This window comes from Mercenaria mercenaria, chromosome 1 (genome assembly GCF_021730395.1).
Source record: "Mercenaria mercenaria strain notata chromosome 1, MADL_Memer_1, whole genome shotgun sequence".
NCBI lineage: Eukaryota > Metazoa > Mollusca > Bivalvia > Venerida > Veneridae > Mercenaria > Mercenaria mercenaria.
Genome location: NC_069361.1, coordinates 92135010 through 92153884, shown reverse-complemented (window position 1 = coordinate 92153884; position 18875 = coordinate 92135010). Strand labels below are relative to the sequence as shown.

At 33.9% G+C, this 18875-nt stretch overlaps 1 protein-coding gene across 18 annotated transcripts in view; it reads right to left on the bottom strand.

The window, feature by feature from the left end:
* Window positions 1-18875, bottom strand: part of LOC123564405 (muscle-specific protein 300 kDa-like) — a 188485-nt gene that overhangs the window by 53938 nt on the left and 115672 nt on the right. For all 18 annotated transcript variants that reach the window (XM_053517326.1, XM_053517374.1, XM_053517332.1 and 15 more), the window contains 12 exons: window positions 17584-17733; window positions 17134-17307; window positions 16688-16900; window positions 16250-16366; window positions 15782-15964; window positions 14332-14478; window positions 13382-13527; window positions 12941-13121; window positions 11539-11847; window positions 4916-5242; window positions 3677-3982; window positions 2939-3253 (listed from right to left, as the gene is read on the bottom strand). In XM_053517326.1, coding sequence (XP_053373301.1) covers window positions 2939-3253; window positions 3677-3982; window positions 4916-5242; window positions 11539-11847; window positions 12941-13121; window positions 13382-13527; window positions 14332-14478; window positions 15782-15964; window positions 16250-16366; window positions 16688-16900; window positions 17134-17307; window positions 17584-17733 — 2568 coding nt within the window. The remainder of the gene's footprint in view (window positions 1-2938; window positions 3254-3676; window positions 3983-4915; window positions 5243-11538; window positions 11848-12940; window positions 13122-13381; window positions 13528-14331; window positions 14479-15781; window positions 15965-16249; window positions 16367-16687; window positions 16901-17133; window positions 17308-17583; window positions 17734-18875) is intronic.

Sequence of the window (18875 nt, the reverse complement as noted above, 5' to 3'; positions counted from 1 at the left end):
TTACAACACAATAACCTACGGGTATGTTACATTTACTAAAAGAAAATATCTTTCTTATCTTTTATGATATATACTTATTTTGAGATCGACAAATGTCATCAGGAAATCTGACAAACAATGAAAATTATTCTGCATTCAGTTCATATTGTCTTATCTATACAGTGCTGCTATTGGCGCTATATCAAAATCATTCAACTTCTTGTATCAGATTTCACAGGGTTAACAATGCTAAACTATGGCTCTTAACTCATGAAATCGTACTGGGTATTTGTTAAATGCTGCATGAATTTTAGATTAATCGTGTGATCAAAACATGTATTCGATTACAAAACAGATATTGTTCTGGATAATTAATGTGATGGGTGTGTACAATAATAGATGACTCGACAGTTAGTGGGTAAACTAGGGGTAAAAAAGTTACCTAAGAAACAACTGCGCATTTTGTAAATTTATCCCATTTCCAAATAAATTAATTGAAATCTGAATTTAAATAATTTGATCCAAAATTGTCTGTTATTGATAAGTTATCATATTAAGTAATAATTATATGAAGTGTATCTAATGAACCGACACTGGGTTACAAATTCAATGTACCTTAAAATAACCAATATGTACTTGTTCACTGATAAAAAGTCTTTTGCATCATGAAATGACCCAGAGGACGAAAACCGAGTCAGGTACATTTCTATAATCATTAAAATATTCTCCAATGACAAGTAACAATGATCCTCTATTAAATATGCTTATATTTACAGAGAAAGTCTTCAAAACTGTTTCACATGATATGAGCCGTGCCATGAGAAAACAGTCTGATCAGGATCCATGCTGGTTGCTAACAGTTTCTCCAATTCCAATAGGCTTTAAAAGCGAACAGCATGGATTCTGACCAGACTGCGCGGATGCGCAGGCTGGTCTAGATCCATGCTGGTCGCAAAGCCACTACGTTGGTTTTCCCATGGCGCAGCTCATGTACTCCTGGAAATCATGAAAGTAAATACAGAGCTATGCACTACAAACTACTGGCTACAAGACAGAGCAGGTCAGAAAACATTTTCTACTCTATACGGAAACAAAATTTCTCCTTGAAATTCTCAATATTTATATACTATTTATCAGTCAAATACTTCACAGAAAACTTAGGAAGAAAGATTAAAGACTTCTCTAACTGAATGCAGGACATCTTAATTAAAAATTTATATCATAATTTTGCAATTTCCAGTTTTGAATTAATTTGCTTTCTATGCAGCAAATAGTTAAAACATCAGGTAGACTAATGGAAATCTATTTTAATTTGTTCTGTACAACAATTTTTGATTCAGCTTTCAATAGTCATACTACGGTAAATTCATCTTATTTCATAGGCCCTAAATTTTGTGATTTTGTCAAATACCACTAATTTGTTTGAAGACATGAATTCTTAATTCTAACCATAGAAATATGAAAAATAGAACATTTGCCTATTAGTCAGGATTTCATTTCCAGGGTTGATAAACAAAGCAATCATTGAAAATCAGTTCCCTAAAGTTTTAATAATTTCACAATATTATTGTCACATACACAAAAGTTATCTACAGTGAAGCATGCAAGCTGTAGCACACAGAATATGTTAGAAGCTGAGAGCATGAAATATGTTCACAGTGACACTTTCTTTACTACAATTTAATTAATTACAGGTGTTTTAAAGTTTGTTAAAATGTTTGAGTATTATACATGTACTTTGAAACATTGTTAGAACTATCCTTAATCTAGGTTAAAATTATTTGATACAAACAGGAACAACTTTATTATAAAAATTTGTTTGTGAGATAGACATTTTACAAAAAATTATGACCATATAGAGACAAAGAGTAACATCTGTTTTCGTAAACATCTTCAACTTACAGGAACGTAAACTGGCTTCCACATCTCTGTGTTTTCTGTCCGCCAAGTCTGAGCTCCAAAGAATATCAAATTTGAATATTTCCAACTACTGTTTCCTTGGTAACCTATCAAGTTCTCAAAATCATTGTCTGGTTCCTGACAAAGTATTTCCAGTATCCATGCAACAACACTAACCATATGCAACCATTCTAAACTATAAGTGACTCCAGTGCTCTCTACTTGCCCGAAACAAAAGAACTAATATTCCTTGGATACAATGCTTCAACAAAAATTCTGGATAATTTCCAATCATTTTATTTTAATAACTGCACAGTTGTCAAATTTTTGGCCAAGTTAGCTGTTTTAATTCATACCTTACAATTCTCCCATCTTCAAAGTCTAAATTTTGGCAAAACTCACATGTACCCGTAAAAAATCAACCTAAGTGTATTATGGTACTGACTATATCTGAAAAATCTTACGTGTTTAGATCTGCATTTTAATGATAACCCACTAATTACAATAGCATATAATTAATAAACAAAGGCTCTTTTGATAGGTTTAAACAAATTGCTGAGTGTCATATGATAAGGAATTTGATAGGTCACTCGGTAGTTGGAATAGTGACAAATTTGATTTACAACTATTCATACAATTTATAGTAATGTTAGTGATACTTTTTTCAGAGTGTTTCTGGAGACAGTGGATATTCAGCTTGATTTACAAAAATAAACTATCTAATTTCAGAAAATGAAATGTGCAATGAAAGAAAGTAAATCTAAAAAAGTCCACAGATATTCCTGAAAGTGTGAAGGTGTTTACTTTAATTCATGGAAAACTGAAAAGAAGGAATGGTGCTATTGCTACAAGAAATAGAATTGTGAAATCTGAAAAAAAGTAATGTTTATTTCTATTTTTGATTTAGACTAAGGTCTATATAGGTATCAATAACAAATCACCTTATCACTTTTATACATTTGGAAGCCTGGATATATCACATGCACTGTTGTTGTAGCATAATAATAATGCAGTGTGACCATACACAAGTAATCAATGGATCTACAATGTTTCTACTTACATTGCGCTCTGTGATCTGTGCCTTTAAATCATCAACACTGCTTGCTAGAATTGGAGAGCCAAGAAGTTGCTCCTGGGCATCTGTAATTGATGAAGACAGTGATCGTAATTCTGCCTCGTAACGATCTTGTTGCGCCACCGCCTCACGTAGTTCGTCACGATCTGTACGAGCCTGATCAAGAAGAGCGTTGATTTCTGCAGCAAGATTGGTGTTATGAAGTCTTGATTCCTCTCCAACAGCTGCATGAAGTTCTGCATGCTTTTCTAAAACATAGAGTGCTTTCCCCTTGTGACTCTCTATGTCACTAATTAAGTTCTGAAATGCAGTTATTGTAAATTTGTTATCATAATTCAATGTTTAAAATGCCATTTCAATATTCTTAATTTTAAAAATCTCTGTTTTAGTAGTTCAGGGGAGAGATTGTCAAATGGAAATAAAACTGTAATAAACTCAATAATATTGTATATTCATTGTATTCTTAACTTTCTGAAAAAAGGTCATGAACTTACAATCAAAATAGTTTCAAAATGATATTAAAGTCATTGAATTAACATGCTTTTCAAATTGCAGTAATATCAGTCGCTAGTGTGTAAAAAATGTAATATTTTACATTCCGAATACAGCTCTTATAGCATAAAATATATTCAAATGTGTTGAAAAAAAATATTACATTAACCACTGATATAAAGTCTGAAATGTAATTAAACAATAAAAAAAAGCATGGCACATCAAACAGACCTCTTGCATGTGTAGCTGATCTTTCAGTGTCAATGTATCATCTCTCATGGTGAGGTGAGCTCTTGTTTTCTCCATCCATTGTTTAATGTCTGCCAGCTCCACTTCATACTCTTCTATCTGCTCATTCACATCTTCCAGGTCATTCACCTTGTCTGTGGTCCTAGCTCTAACATCAAACATCTTGTGACTGAGATCAGCAAGCTTCTCCATTTGAGGAACTGTTTCACACAGAGGCTCCATTTGTTTCACTAAAGCATTTAGATGACCAAGTTTCTTCTGCTGCTGCTCTGATTCCTTTAAAAGCTTCTGTAAATTCAAATAAAGAACTTCTTATACCTCAAAAATTAAAGTTAGTTTGTAAAACACAAAAGAGTAAAGTCCTTTAAAAACTTCACTACATACATAATGGTAATTATAAAGATGCTATCACTGAAAGATATTTTCAACCAGGAATATAATTATAACAATTACAACAGGGTCTATACACAATATTGACAGTTGCTATTGTACTGTATGTAGATAACATGTAGATAACATATATCTGCTGATTCTATTTTCACCTCTTCTTTGGCTGATACTTTTGAAAAATCAAAGTCTAAATAAAATAACATAAACCTCATAAAGGATCTTATATTGAACATTTGTTGTAGCATGAAATGTTGATTTATTGAACCATTGTATTGAAAAATACAGCACTACAGATATCAAAGTATCATAATGTTGGCATTTATCTTTTGACAAGATCCTTCCACTTAACAGTGCCATCATAAACATGTTTGTAAAACTGAAAATGATCAAATTAAATTTACAAGTAAAGCTATAGCAGGTTAAGGTATCTGTTATTCAACATAATCAAAAAGGTTGTTTAAAACATATCCCTTATCTGTTTGAGAACTATGTAAGATATTCGGTATAAACTGGCTAATAAATATTCATATTTTTGTATATTCTTTACATTAAACATCAGGTATATATTCAATGGGGTTTTAATCAAACAAATTCAGCATTAAGCTCTTGATGCAGCACTGATATATTTTATTTAATTGGATATCAAGTTCTGCAATAAAACCAAGCCCATTTATGCACACAACAATGTACCACTATACATGTGTGTGCAGGACTAAGACTGCAACACTAAGAGGAAAAACATGTATCTTTAACAGCCATTTGTCATTTTTTTTTCATTCCCAGAAAAATTTTGGTCTATTACAAATATCTGCAAGTGAATATTAGACCCACCTTATTAGATTTGAGTTGGTCTCTGACTCTATCAAAGTCAACCCAGGTTGGTTCTACAGCAATCTGAGCTTCTGACTGTCCTAACCATCTCTCTATAGCTTCAGAAGTCTCGTTAAAACCTTTAGAGAGTTCCTCTGCCTCCTTAAGTTGTCTTGTCTTCTCTCCAGCCTTGCTTTGCACTGCAGACCAGGATCTGTTAGTGTCAGCTAGAGCTTTCTGTACTGTCTGTTTCTCTACAGGGTCAGATGTGTGCTTGATCAGGTCACTTCCTTTGGTTCGGAGAGTATCTAACTTCTTCTTGAAAGGATCAAACTCACCAAGTAACTCCTGGAAAATAAATTTTATAATACTGATGTACACAATGTCAGAAACTAGCCCAGCTAGCTTGAACTTGGTGATCAAACCAGTTTATCTAAACTTCTCTGTTACAACTTCTTATCTTCTAACCGCTATTTCAACACTGAATTCTGTCGTTGCTTCTTTGAATCTATCTGTTTGTTTAGATTTAAGACAGAAACTTCCCCTAATCTATTGATGAAGTCTATAGCATATGATACAATGATAAACCATAATGGAAAAAAAATCATATTCAAGAATTTAAAAACATTTAAAATTCACCTCTATTTTTAGACGAACAAATTTTCCTCTTGGCTGCCATGTTAAATCTCCATTAGGTTTATCCATTTTTTTAAAATTTATTTATTTGCTAACATGCCTTCACTGATTTTGAATGATTAAAATATTGTCTGTACCTTTCAGTTACACAATAACACACCAATTGAATGACTTAGTACCTAAAGATAACATTTTATATGGAGAACAAGAGGCAAATGAGTTATAGAGAAAATGCTAAGCTTTCTTCAGAAAAGTGTCTTCGAACCTTATCAGTATTCTCTTTATGAGTGTCAACACCTTTAAAATTAAATGCAAGAGGTCTAAAGTCATGTTTGTAGATATCTTGGCCTTCTATTCAGAAACAATTGGTCGATGTCTAGGGCTAGTTTTTCGGGAATGTAAAACCTCTGATAGTCAGAATGTAAACAATGATTAAACCATGAAACATGGCATATATATACTTCTTGTTGCAGTCAGGTAAATTTAGGAGCAACTGTTGACAGTAAAAAAAAGTTTTTTGGGAAATTTTGTCTGATATGTTATCTGATTCAAACAGTCTATCAGTAGCTACAGCATGCATAAACAACATGCTTCTTTCAAAGAATGAATACCATAGAATCTTTTCAATTTAAGTTCTGCTAGACTACCTATCCCATGGTAGTAGGTTTGCAATAAATTGGTTCATTGGTCAACAATTCAATTGATTAAAAATTTATAGAAAACACTATAAAATGGAAGAAATGTTGTGACCACGAATATCTCACGGTTGCTGAATATTGTTCAACTTCAAAACTCTGTAGTAATCATTACACTTGAAAACTGATATTAGTGTATTAACAATTAATATTTCAATTAAGACCATCTGTATAAATCAACTGGTCACTGCTCCATTAATACATTACTGCTTTATGATTTAGTAATAGAGTGTAAACAATCTACAAAAAAGTCAGTTTATTCATTGCCATAAACAATGTTCCACTGAGGGTGCATATCATAGACGGGAGACAATCAAAATCCCCTTGATCAAAATCCCCTTCACTGAAAAATGATAGGGTGTTACAAAATCCCCTTCATACTTTTGCAGGGGTATCATAATCCCCTCTGTGATTTTTACTTATTTCATCAAGTTCAAATACAACTATATACAACTTAAAAGTCTATTGCATAAAGCACGTAAATACAATGCCTTTAGCAAACATAATATACTTTGGAGCACTAATATCTATATATCTATAATGTTAATCACAGAGGGGATTATGATACCCCCTGCAAATGTGTGATGGGGATTTTGTAACACAGTCATTTTTCAGTGGAGGGGATTTTGATCAAGGGGATTTTGATATACACTCATCATAGACAGAAATAGTTATCTAGTTAGCTTGTAGCTTTTTTTTAGAAAACATTATATTGCAATTCTTTAATCAATTAGATTTTATGACATGCGATTTGGTAATACCTCATTTATGTCCAAGGTAAATCTTTATTTTCGTTACAATTAAGCATTTTACTATGACGGATATTTAGATCTGATATCGTACAGAAATCAAAGACCTTTCTTAAACTAGATTCATATACTATCTCAATAACAGTATTTGACATTGATGTTTTTCATTGATAAACTCCATTAATATATTCTATTTTTCAAGTTTGAATGTAAATAATAAAAGATCAGCCAATTTAGATATATATCATGTCATCTATGAAAGAAAATCTGAAGTGCTTTTACCACTAAATATCTTTCAATGTAATGAGACATATTCAAATTTCTATTGCCATTTTTCAGCACAATTCTGCAAAATTCTTACTTGAAAGTTATATGCAAATATACAGCTTTTGAAATCAAATATTTTTGTTATAGTAAAACTTGTAAAATTCCTCCATATAAAAAATCATTTTCAGACATATATTACTATATATAGACAATTCCTATGTGTACCTATACACATAACAAGTGCTTCCAAAAATAAAAACTTAGTTCCTTTTAAAGTTCTAATGAAATTGTCATTATATTCTTGTAAACAACTTTACATTATCACTTGCAATATGCAACACTACAGATTCTACACAACACATAATGCACTTGTGATCTACACTAGCAGTTAAAATTTTGTTCGATTTTTACATTCAACAATGAAACTTTGAAAGTTATTTTCACCATCGTATCAGTTTACAGTAGCTTAAAAATCTCTGAACAAATGAGCTATTGTTGATTCTATGCCAATAAAAAAGCAATTACTTACAACAAAACATAATATTGGTATCCATGTATGGCATTGTTTAAAATCCTAAAAATCAAGGTGCGAAAATTATGATCCCTGTCAATATTCCAACATCGATATTGGTAATGAGAGTAAAAATTGTATTTGATATATAATCATTACATACCCCGCTACTTGAAACCGAAATTGCCGATTATGCAAAAAAGAAGTAGTGGTATTGTAGAAAATTGTGTCAGTGTACAGTGCACTTAAAAATCTCCAAAACAGCACAGTTTAAAAAGATTCTTATTTGTAATCTGGCTTTAATCCAAAATCGGCACCTAACATTTCCCCCGTTTTAACAAATGAAGGATTCTAGACAAAATGGGAAAATTGTTGAATGAAAAATATGTATAAAGTTGATAGATTACAGATTAATTACCTAATTTATGTATCTTTGTATTGAACCTACTTGGATTTCATTATAATGTCATTCATCTGCAATGGTCGACTATCAAAATCCAGTTAATCCTTCATGGAACTGTACAGAATAAGACACCAAATTCTTAACCTAATTCAACTTTATCTTCCAATTCTAAATCTTTTTATGGAAAACAGACACAAATCAATAAATCTTGGTTTACAAAATTAAAATTCTTTAGAAAAATCATACCTTACTATTTAATTAGTCACAGGTATATCAGCAGAATTTGGCTATTCAACATTTTAACCCTGATTTTATCGCAAGACAGAGTTAAATGAAATATTTTTTCTTCAGATAAAGTTTGCCCCATTTAAATTCATTTCCAAATAGTATTGCAGAAGGTTTTAGATAAATGGCCTTACAGAGAGCCATTTTACATATAACCAAAATGGTGTTAAGTCAAATTTCAACAAACTAGAAGATTTACATTCAGAATAATCAGTTGAATATAACAAGTGGTCATTTTGAAAGGCTATTTACTTTAATCATTTAAACATACAGAAAATTTTGTAGCAAATAAAAGCCACACTTATTTTCGTAATTATCTACTGTAGCGAACATTTTATTGGAATATACCAGTAAACTTAATGCAAACTTGTATAATTTAAACCAAATCTTAAGTCTGAATAAAATAATAATTTGGAAATTTAGAGAGTAAGAACTTTAAGTAAACATAAAAATAAAAACTTCCATTAATAATTCATTTAAATCTCTCTTAATCAAACAACATAGACAAATAGTCTGACATCATGTTAATTTAACTACTGACCAAAGTGGGTGTGTGAGCGGTTGTGCCATGAAATACAAAATTATTTCCTCAGAAAGCATATTTTTGCAATTTTTTTTATCTAAACTTTGACTGCATAAGCAAAAAAAACCAGTCCTCATAGAGGCAGCACTAGTAATATTTGTAAAAACAACAGTTAGAGATGTACATTTTCTTAATGCTATAGAAACAAAAATTATGGAAATATATTACATCTACAAAGTGTAATACAAAAAGGAAATGATAAAGCATTCTGGGACATGAAGGCCCTGTATCGCCCTCCTGATATAGTTTTCTTTTACCCAAGACTACCCTGCTTCTAACTTGGAAGACAAGCATTCTAACAAGGTTTCATGTAGATCAGTAAAATGTGGGCTCTAGAGTGTTGGCAAGGTTTATCTATGATCAAGCAACCTAGTTTTAGACCAAAGATAACCAAGTACTAATAATAAAGCAGACTTGTTTTATACACATTAACATTTTGACCAAGTTTCATGAAGATCAGGTAAAAAATGTGGTCTCAAGATTGTTAATAGGGTTTCTTAATGATTTGACCAAATGGTCTAGTTCATTAAAATTTCAAATTCGCATTAGACTTTTTCTATCTTAGTTTCAAACCTGACCCACAAAGCAAACATTCTGACAAAGTTTCATGAAGACCAGATAGAGTGTTAACAAGGTGTAGCTATGATTTATTCTACTGACTAGATGATCACAATATCTCACCCTGATATCTATGCCCACAAATGAGCTAAGAAACACAATTAGATTTTTTACCCGTGATGTGAATCAATGATATATGATGCAAGGGGTTTGATTATGTTCAACTTACTTACGACAGAAGGACTACACTTTAAGCACTACAAACAGCACTTTATGACCTTTGTTAGGCTCAGTCTTAGAAATACCTTCTCGGAAATAATATGTGATTAACAAAGGATGCATTTTTTATAGAAGCTGTGATAAAGAAGCCTACAAATAATAGCAAAATATATAACTGATGATGTTGTTCCCATGCTCTGGATTTAACATTTTGATGAAGAAATTCCATACTCAGAGCAAACATTTACCTGGTGTAATTTTCGGCAGTGTCTCACATACCATCAAATCTGAAAACACTAAGATTCTGACAAGTGAAAGTGGACTTATCAAACGCAAAGTCAAAGAGGCTACTGAGATAAAACAGCGGAGACCATCGCTCAACCGAGACGAGGGCCCAGAGCTTCCCTACGTCTACGGACCTCTCCTCCGATCACATGACCTTCCTATGTCAAGGGACCTACCATAACCAGTCAGTCGGTGCTGAAGAAGGCAGTGAGACACTGCCGAAAATTACACTAGGTAAATGTTTGCTCTGAGTATGGAATTTCTTCATCAAAAAGCAAAATATTTTATCCAGCAAACCTTTTGTTTTTTATGTATAGTAATATACTGATATCTGGAAGTTGCAAAGGGATTAACAAAATGCTAAAATTCCCAAGTGGTATCAAATGATCAAAATGTAGCAAATATAAGAACAAGAGCTGTCCGTAAGACAGCAAATGCTTGACTATTCATTGTTGTCCCAGAGAAGCAGGAATATTACCCTTAATGTTCGAATATCTATAGAGTTTCAATCCAGTATCTGCATTAGTATTGGAGATAGTAACTTGCATACAAAACTTTAACCAGAAGTTTTAAGTTCACAGGGGACATAATATGGCCAAAATGTATCTCAGAGTTATGGGACTTGATGCTATCACCTAGTTTTAAAACTCTGAAGATGCAGTAAAGTTTAAATTCAATTTTAATTATCGGCATTTGATTTGGAGATAGTAACTTGCATGCAAAACTTTAACCAAGTCCAAAAGGAGACATAATTTGCCTAAAATACATGTCAGAGTTATGGGTCTTGACCCACTGAGGTTGGTAATTGACCTAGCATAGAACAAAAATAAGTTACAGGGCTATATGCCTTTAAGTAATAGCTATATGTACTTGCATGCAAAACTTTAACCAGGATTTTCTAAGTCCAAAAGGGGTCATAATTTGGCCAAAATGCAAGTCAGAGTTATGTCTCTTGATGCTATCACCTAGTTTTATGACCCCGAATACACATGTGAAGTTTCAATTCAATATCTGCATTAGTTTTGGAGATAGTAACTTGCATGTAAAACTTTAACCAGGATTTTCTTAGTCCAAAAGGGGGCATAATTTGGCCAAAATACATGTCAGAGTTATGGGACTTGACCCAGTGAGGTTGGTAATTGACATAGAAAAAGAAAAAAATAAGTTTCAAATGTATATGCCTTTAAATGATAGCCATATGTACTTGCATGCAAAACTTTAACCAAGGTGTGATGCTGACGCTTGGGTGAATAGAATAGCTAGTCTATTCTTCGAACAGTCGAGCTAAAAATGGCTGCGGACTAAATGAATTGCTAAAGTAAGACCTGGTACCCCAGCTGTCAAAGTACATTTAAAATATAGGTACAAAAGAATCAACTTCTTGACATTAGGACTCTGCTTAAAATAACTTTGACAAAATAACTGAAAATATTTCCAATATCCATGAGCTCACCTCATGTCTATAAATAGCTTCTGGGATGTCTATAACTCTGTCTTGTAGTTGTTCCTGTGCTTGAGACAGCCATGTGGTCACCAACTTCAGTTCTGTACTGTAGGCATGACGATCTGCCTTCAAGTGAAGAAGCTCCTCCTCTTTGGTTGCCATGGTAGCATTGACTTCCTGTTCCAAGGCAGCCATGACGGAATATTGTTCCTGGAGCTCTTTAGGAACAGCACGACCTTGAGATCTGAACTTGGTCTCGTGTAACTGTGCCATATGTCTCATCTGTTCCATTCGGATTGCAATCTCTTGTTCTGATAACTGAAAATGAAGGAAAGTAAACTGCAATACTAAGGAATCAAGGAGTGTGTCCCAGCAAGAAATATATTCTGTTCAAGTAGAAAACAAAATAAACAAACATCATCTGGCTGAGCCTATGTGTCCATAAATTGCTTGATTTAAGGTATCCGGTCCACAAATAAGCAAGTCCTATATAACAGTGCTATATCAAATATTGATGCCTGGTAAGCCCATATAATTTTGGTTTCATTTGAAAGTTTATTCTTTGATGAAAAAGAAAATATAAATTACTTGTAAAAAAAAAAAAAAATATTATTTTTTTTTTACTTTATAGTCTTCAGTGATACTTCAACAGAAATCCAGTTATCATAGTGTAAGATTTATCACATGACTGTAATGATTTTTGCATATTATTTATGGTCATCTGATTTACTAATTCTTGTTTGACTCAACTCTTTCAAATGATACCAAAAAACAAGGAGCTGTGTTCAATAAACGCTTGATGCCCACCGTGGCATCCTTGTCGATACAAAGAAACCTAAGTCTAAAACGAGGTCAAGTTCAAGGTCAAGGTCAAACTGAGGTCAGGTGATGTCTGAAGATGAGGAATGGTCACAGGTTACATCTGCATTAGTATCAAGTCATTCTAGTTAGGGGTATTGATGCTAGACGAAACAGTCCCATTTGGTTAACCTCGTACGGACGGATGGACGAACATGACAATCACTATATGCCTCCCACATCAGTAGATGCCGGGGGCATAAAAACATGGGGTCACCAGGCATCGAAATTTATCTATTTGTAGATCTGATACCTTAATTAAACTTCATGTACTGTACTGCTAAATATATATGGTTTATTTTTAAAATGAAATTACAGCATTTTACTTGCCTCACAAGACAATATCAATATATTTGATTCAATTTATGATTTTCTTCTTGTCAGAAATAGAAGATAATGCTAAATGCTAATTCAAAGTCAACCAAAAGCCCTCCCAGTGAACATACTGACAGCCCAACTGGCAATATATTTCTACAACAAAAATCCTCTAAGTCTGTTTCTTCCAGTATAAAGCCTGCTTCATTGAAAGGGTCTTTATGGAAGGCTAAAATACCTTTAATTTCTCAATTTTCTCCATGGCAGTAGGTTCCTCCATACAGGGAGCTAACTGTGTCAGCTCTACCTTGGTTTCTGTCAGCCACTCGACCGTCTGCTTCGCTTCTGTGTTAAAACCTTCTCTATCATCTATCTCTTCCTGCAGTAACTGTTTATGTTCATTGGCACTGTCACCAATCCTGAACAACAGCAAGACATATTTTAGTTCCAGCCAATAAATGTAAGCTTTTGTATTTGCATAATTCAGTTCCCTTTTGTATTCTAACTGAAGGGAAGTAACTATTCAAAAAGAGCATACTACTGAACATTTTCTGATCAGAATTCTGTTGAAGAAAAAAATATGTAAATGATTTGACACATTGTGCTAGAAAAAAGCAATATTTGAGTTTGCAAATAAAACCTTAAATGCAAAGAATATACTGTATAGCAGAGTTATTACCTTTCATATTTTTCCAGCATTGCCATCACGATATCCTGTGACTGAACTTTGGCCTCGGCAGTAGGAAGGTTCTTCTGTAGTTGGTGTGCACATTTCTTCAGTGCTGTAATCTTAGGTTCTGCTACTTCCAGCAATTCCAGTAACTCCTGGAAAGATGTAACATTATATTTAACAGTTAAACCAGATAGATGTAGTTTTTTACAGTTTTTAACACAGCTTATCTCTTGCCTAACTGCAGGAGGTCCTTAAAGTATACACTGAATAATCTTTTGCAATACTGCAGAAGAGCCCAGAATTTTGCCTGACATACACATATACAAAGATCAATCTAAAGCAATTCCTCAACACTAAAGACACAATCCAGAACACTAGGATGAATAAATAAATAACATCTGTGCCAAAGTTGTTTTTAGATCGAGTATACATTAAATTATATTCATTCTAGCAAAAATTGGTATTTAACATGAGAGTAATCAACATACTATCATTCAATCCAGCATTATGCTAGAATAGCATTAACCCTTACCATGCTAAATTTCTAAAATGGACTGGTCCATCATTCAATCTGGGCAGTACCATTTATTATGTGAAGGGGTGTTCACTGAAAATTTACTGACTGAATAGCGAACAGTGCAGACCATGATCAGACTGCAAGGATGTGCAGGCTGATCTTGGTCTGCACTGGTCGCAAAGGCAGAATCACTTGCCGCCAGCAGGCTAAGGGTTAAAGCATGTTTCCTGTTACAACATTTGCAGAATTCCTTATGGCTTTGGCCACCTTTCAATCCCTCTGGATTCTACTGATATTATAATGCAAAAAAGAGTTTGTTACACCCATATTGAAGTAATATATTTATAGTGATTCCTGTGTGATTCAATGTAAACCAGTGACCAGCAGCAGGTTTACAGGAACTTTTCTGTGGAAGTAACATTATGAGTGAAGTAAATACCTGGGTTCTGTCTAGCTGAGCAACAAGTTCTGGACATTTGACCTCATCCAGGTCAACAGGTGAGGGCAGTTTAGCCTCCGCTTGATCTAATATCTGGTCCACTGTACCCAGCAGGTTAGTGTAGTCTTCATAATGGGCTTCTAGATCCTGAATGATGAGTAAAAAAAATAATAGGCTTTTAAAGAAACAAGGGAGACAAATCTTGTATACGCATTGGAATAGTTACAACCTGGGTTAACTTCAAAGTGATATTTTGTTTGTATTGTCAGTCAATTTTTATGCCCCCGAAGGGAGGCATATAGTTTTTGAACCGTCTGTCGGTCTGTCAGTCTGTCGGTCTGTCAGTCTGTCCGCAATTTTCGTGTCCGGTCCATATCTTTGTCATCGATGGATGGATTTTCAAATAACTTGGCATGAATGTGTACCACAGTAAGACGACGTGTCGCGCGCAAGACCCAGGTCCGTAGCTCAAAGGTCAAGGTCACACTGAGACATTAAAGGATAGTGCATTGATGGGCGTGTCCGGTCCATATCTTTGTCATCGATGGATGGATTTTCAAATAACTTGGCATGAATGTGTACCACAGTAAGACGACGTGTCGCGCGCAAGACCCAGGTCCGTAGCTCAAAGGTCAAGGTCACACTAAGACATTAAAGGATAGTGCATTGATGGGCGTGTCCGGTCCATATCTTTGTCATCGATGGATGGATTTTCAAATAACTTGGCATGAATGTGTACCACAGTTAGACGACGTGTCGCGCGCAAGACCCAGGTCCGTAGCTCAAAGGTCAAGGTCACACTTAGACATTAAAGGATAGTGCATTGATGGGCGTGTCCGGTCCATATCTTTGTCATCGATGGATGGATTTTCAAATAACTTGGCATGAATGTGTACCACAGTAAGACGACGTGTCGCGCGCAAGACCCAGGTCCGTAGCTCAAAGGTCAAGGTCACACTTAGACGTTAAAGGTCATTTTTCATGATAGTGCATTGATGGGTGTGTCCGGTCCATATCTTTGTCATTCATGCATGGATTTTAAAATAACTACGCATGAATGTGTGACACAGTAAGACAACGTGTCGCGTGCAAGACCCAGTTCCATAGGTCAAAGGTCCTTAACTCTAACATCGGCCATAACTATATATTCATTCAAAGTGCCATCGGGGGCATGTGTCATCCTATGGAGACAGCTCTTGTTCAACAAAACTTTACCTACATAACTGCGAACATTATTGCGCCTCTAAATGTTTATTTAATTGTCTCAAAAAAATTTAACTTTGATTGCTATGTTTTCCTTCAAATCAACGTTGAGAATATATACCACACTAGGTGTTTAAATTCAGTAGATGGGCTAAAGTATCAGTATGTATTAAGTAATTATCATGCAGATCATTGCTTTCATTTAGCATCAAACAATTTAGAGAGTCTACTATTTAGTCCCATTTACCTGTAATGACATTTGTTTTCCTTCTGTTTTAGAAACGAGGTTCTTCCATCGCTCATTCACTTCTGCCAGCAGACCATGAATGAACAATTTACTCTTCTCAGTTGCCCCACGATCAAGGTCATGTGATCTGTCATTGATTTCAGATATGGCGGGTCGCAGACTCTCAGCCTTCTCAATAAATTGCTGAAAAAAAAAATTGACTAAAAATATAAGATCAAAAATTAAACGGAGAAGGGTAAATGTTCAAGTTTAAAATCATTATCATTATTTCAACTGGATACAGAAACCTTCAAATATAAAGAATGCGATCCAAGAGGGATTTCTTGTCAACATATTTTTATTTTCTGAACATGTTTATTCCTTAAAATTATTCTGATTTCATGATATTTAAAGGTTAGTGAAAGCTTTATACTATGTTGATATCCTGGTGAGACATGCTTCAAGAATATAGCATTGTTAAAATATTACTTTTGTTTCTTGCAGATGCTTGTTTATATTGGAAGGTGTATTTAGTGGAACACTATCCAGGGCCTCCCATTCATCTTCCAATAGGTGTAGGTCAGAGGTCACCTGCAGTACAAGGTCCTGAAATAAAGATCATTACCTGTTAATCAACTGAAAACAAAACACTCCCTTGTCATTGTGTAGCACACAAGTCTGTTAAAAACTAAGTATTTAAGAAAGTTCTCTTCAAAATTTACAACTCAAATATTTGAAAAGAAACGAGCTAAATGGCATCTAAAAATCATATGAAGATAAAAAAAAAGATTTTTGTTTGTGTGAATTTCCATTTTCAGATGGAAGTCTACAATACACCAGTTATCTGATGGCCATACTTACCTAAACATTTCATGAATCTTACTGTCATTATGTAAAATTTGTTGTGATTGTTACAATTAACGGTACCTGATATTCATTCCATTCTTGTGCCTTTTTCTCCATATTTGACTGCTGTCTCTGTGAGGATGCCATGATGTTTGCCAGTTTCTGACTGGTATTTTTCAGGGATTGTCTCAAGGTTTCTGTGTCATTCATATCAAGTGTTGGTAACAGACGTTCAGATAATTCCATGACCTGTTCCATCTCATCCTGACACATGCTGGCTTCAGAGAAATAGTCCTAGAACAAACATGGCGGCATGAAAACATTTTGAATAAAATGACTCTTAAACAGGTTTAAAGATATTTGCTTTGAGCAAGACAGTATTGTAAAATTAAGTGAACAAGATAATAAAAGGCTTAGTCTGTAATCTAACATTACTATTGCTTAGTGTCTAGTGTATTTTGTAAGGAGTTATCTCCCTTTACCAGCTGATATCTAACTTTTTTCATTGCTTCCAAAAACAATCTTACCTTATGTTCACTGATGGTATCATTAAGCGTATCATAGTCGAGCCCCTCATATCCAGAGTCTAGTAGTTCCTCAGCTCCTTGTATCCAATCAGTGATCTGCTTCATAGATACTTCAAGCTGCATTCTGTCAGCAGATGCCTCCACTAAATACTGTTCCTTCTTAGCAATGGCACCCTAAACATACCAAAGATAGACATAATACCTCAAAATAGAATAAAGTGATGTCTATGACCAAGAAAAGTTAATGAAAGTGGCTGTTCTAAGTCAATAGCTTGTCTACTTTTATAACATAATAATGTTTTGGCTAGTGTGATATGAGTGATACATTGGATGCTTGACAACTTGACATAGCTAAACAATACATAGAAAAGGCAATTCTGAACTGGAAGTCTCTGATGCTAGACTTTTTCAGCAGCATTTTAAAATGGCCAAATGTCTTGAAATACAAACTTTTATACTGTCTTCCAAAGTGTCAATTTGTTCAAGTTTTTCTGTGAGTTGATCAGGGATTGGTTCATCCATGTTCTTGTAGTGAGATTTCTCCACTTCAGCTTTCATTTTTATTGTGTCCAATTTGTCCAGTGCATCTCTCGCAAGTGTCTGCAATATGGACACATTTTATGCTTTAACAAAAGGCACTGATATTTTATATAAAGTGAAATAGTAAAGGCATTTAGGGGAAAAGAAATCTAGAACCAGCTTAAAATCAGACCCATATTGTGTCAAGTTACACTGTTCAAAAGTAGTTGAAAGCAGGCGTCAATTTTTAAACTAAATTTTGTATGAGATTATGGCTTGTTTTCAAGATTATACTGAAGTGATCATGTTTCATTACTGAATATTTTAAGGATGACTTTATGCTAAAACAATTTTATATCACCTGACCTTAAATGGTGATACTGACTATTTACCTGTTAGTAAACAAAGAAATTATTTCCTTTTAGTTTTACTATTACTAGACATTGTTAAGAACATAATATTTTCCTTCTAAATCAAGTAAAGACATCTCCTAGTTATTATGTCTACTTAGTCAAGTCAATGACAATAGGATACTAGCTATACATTAGGAACTGTTACATTAGATGCAAATTGTGTTTTTAGTGTTATAAATTATTAATGATTTGGGACTTCTATTGATGTCACAAGTGAAACTCTATACACAAACAATTTGTTTCAAGACTAAAAGATCAAAGGTCCCTGTAAATAAATTGCATAGTGTAATGACATGTAATAAAAGAGTTCTGAGCAGTTGTATATTATATTGTAAGCATTCAAGCCATGCAAAATGATAAATATATCATGTGATAGTAAACTGGATATTGTGTGTGTCTAAACATGCAACAATCATATACTTAATTCTATGGTACTGGTTGGAGAGACATATATAATATGCCATGTCACATAATTATGAAAACAAGAACTCTTTGTAAAACATATATGTCACCCAGGAGTGCCTGTCAGAGGTTATGCATATGTAATTTTCAATCCAAAGTTTGATGTGATATAGACTTCGACCTATATGACCTGAAAACTATACAGGTCATTTACTGTCCACAGACAATCCTGAAGACCGTAGGTCAAAGCATTTTCCATTGGTGAAACAATTTTTAGTCTCAAAGTCACTGTGACCTTGACATTTAATGAGATGACCATCATAACATTAGAGGTCATCTTCTGACCATAAACAATCACCTTATGAAGTCTGACAACCACTGACCAAAGAAAGCTAGAAATATTGATCG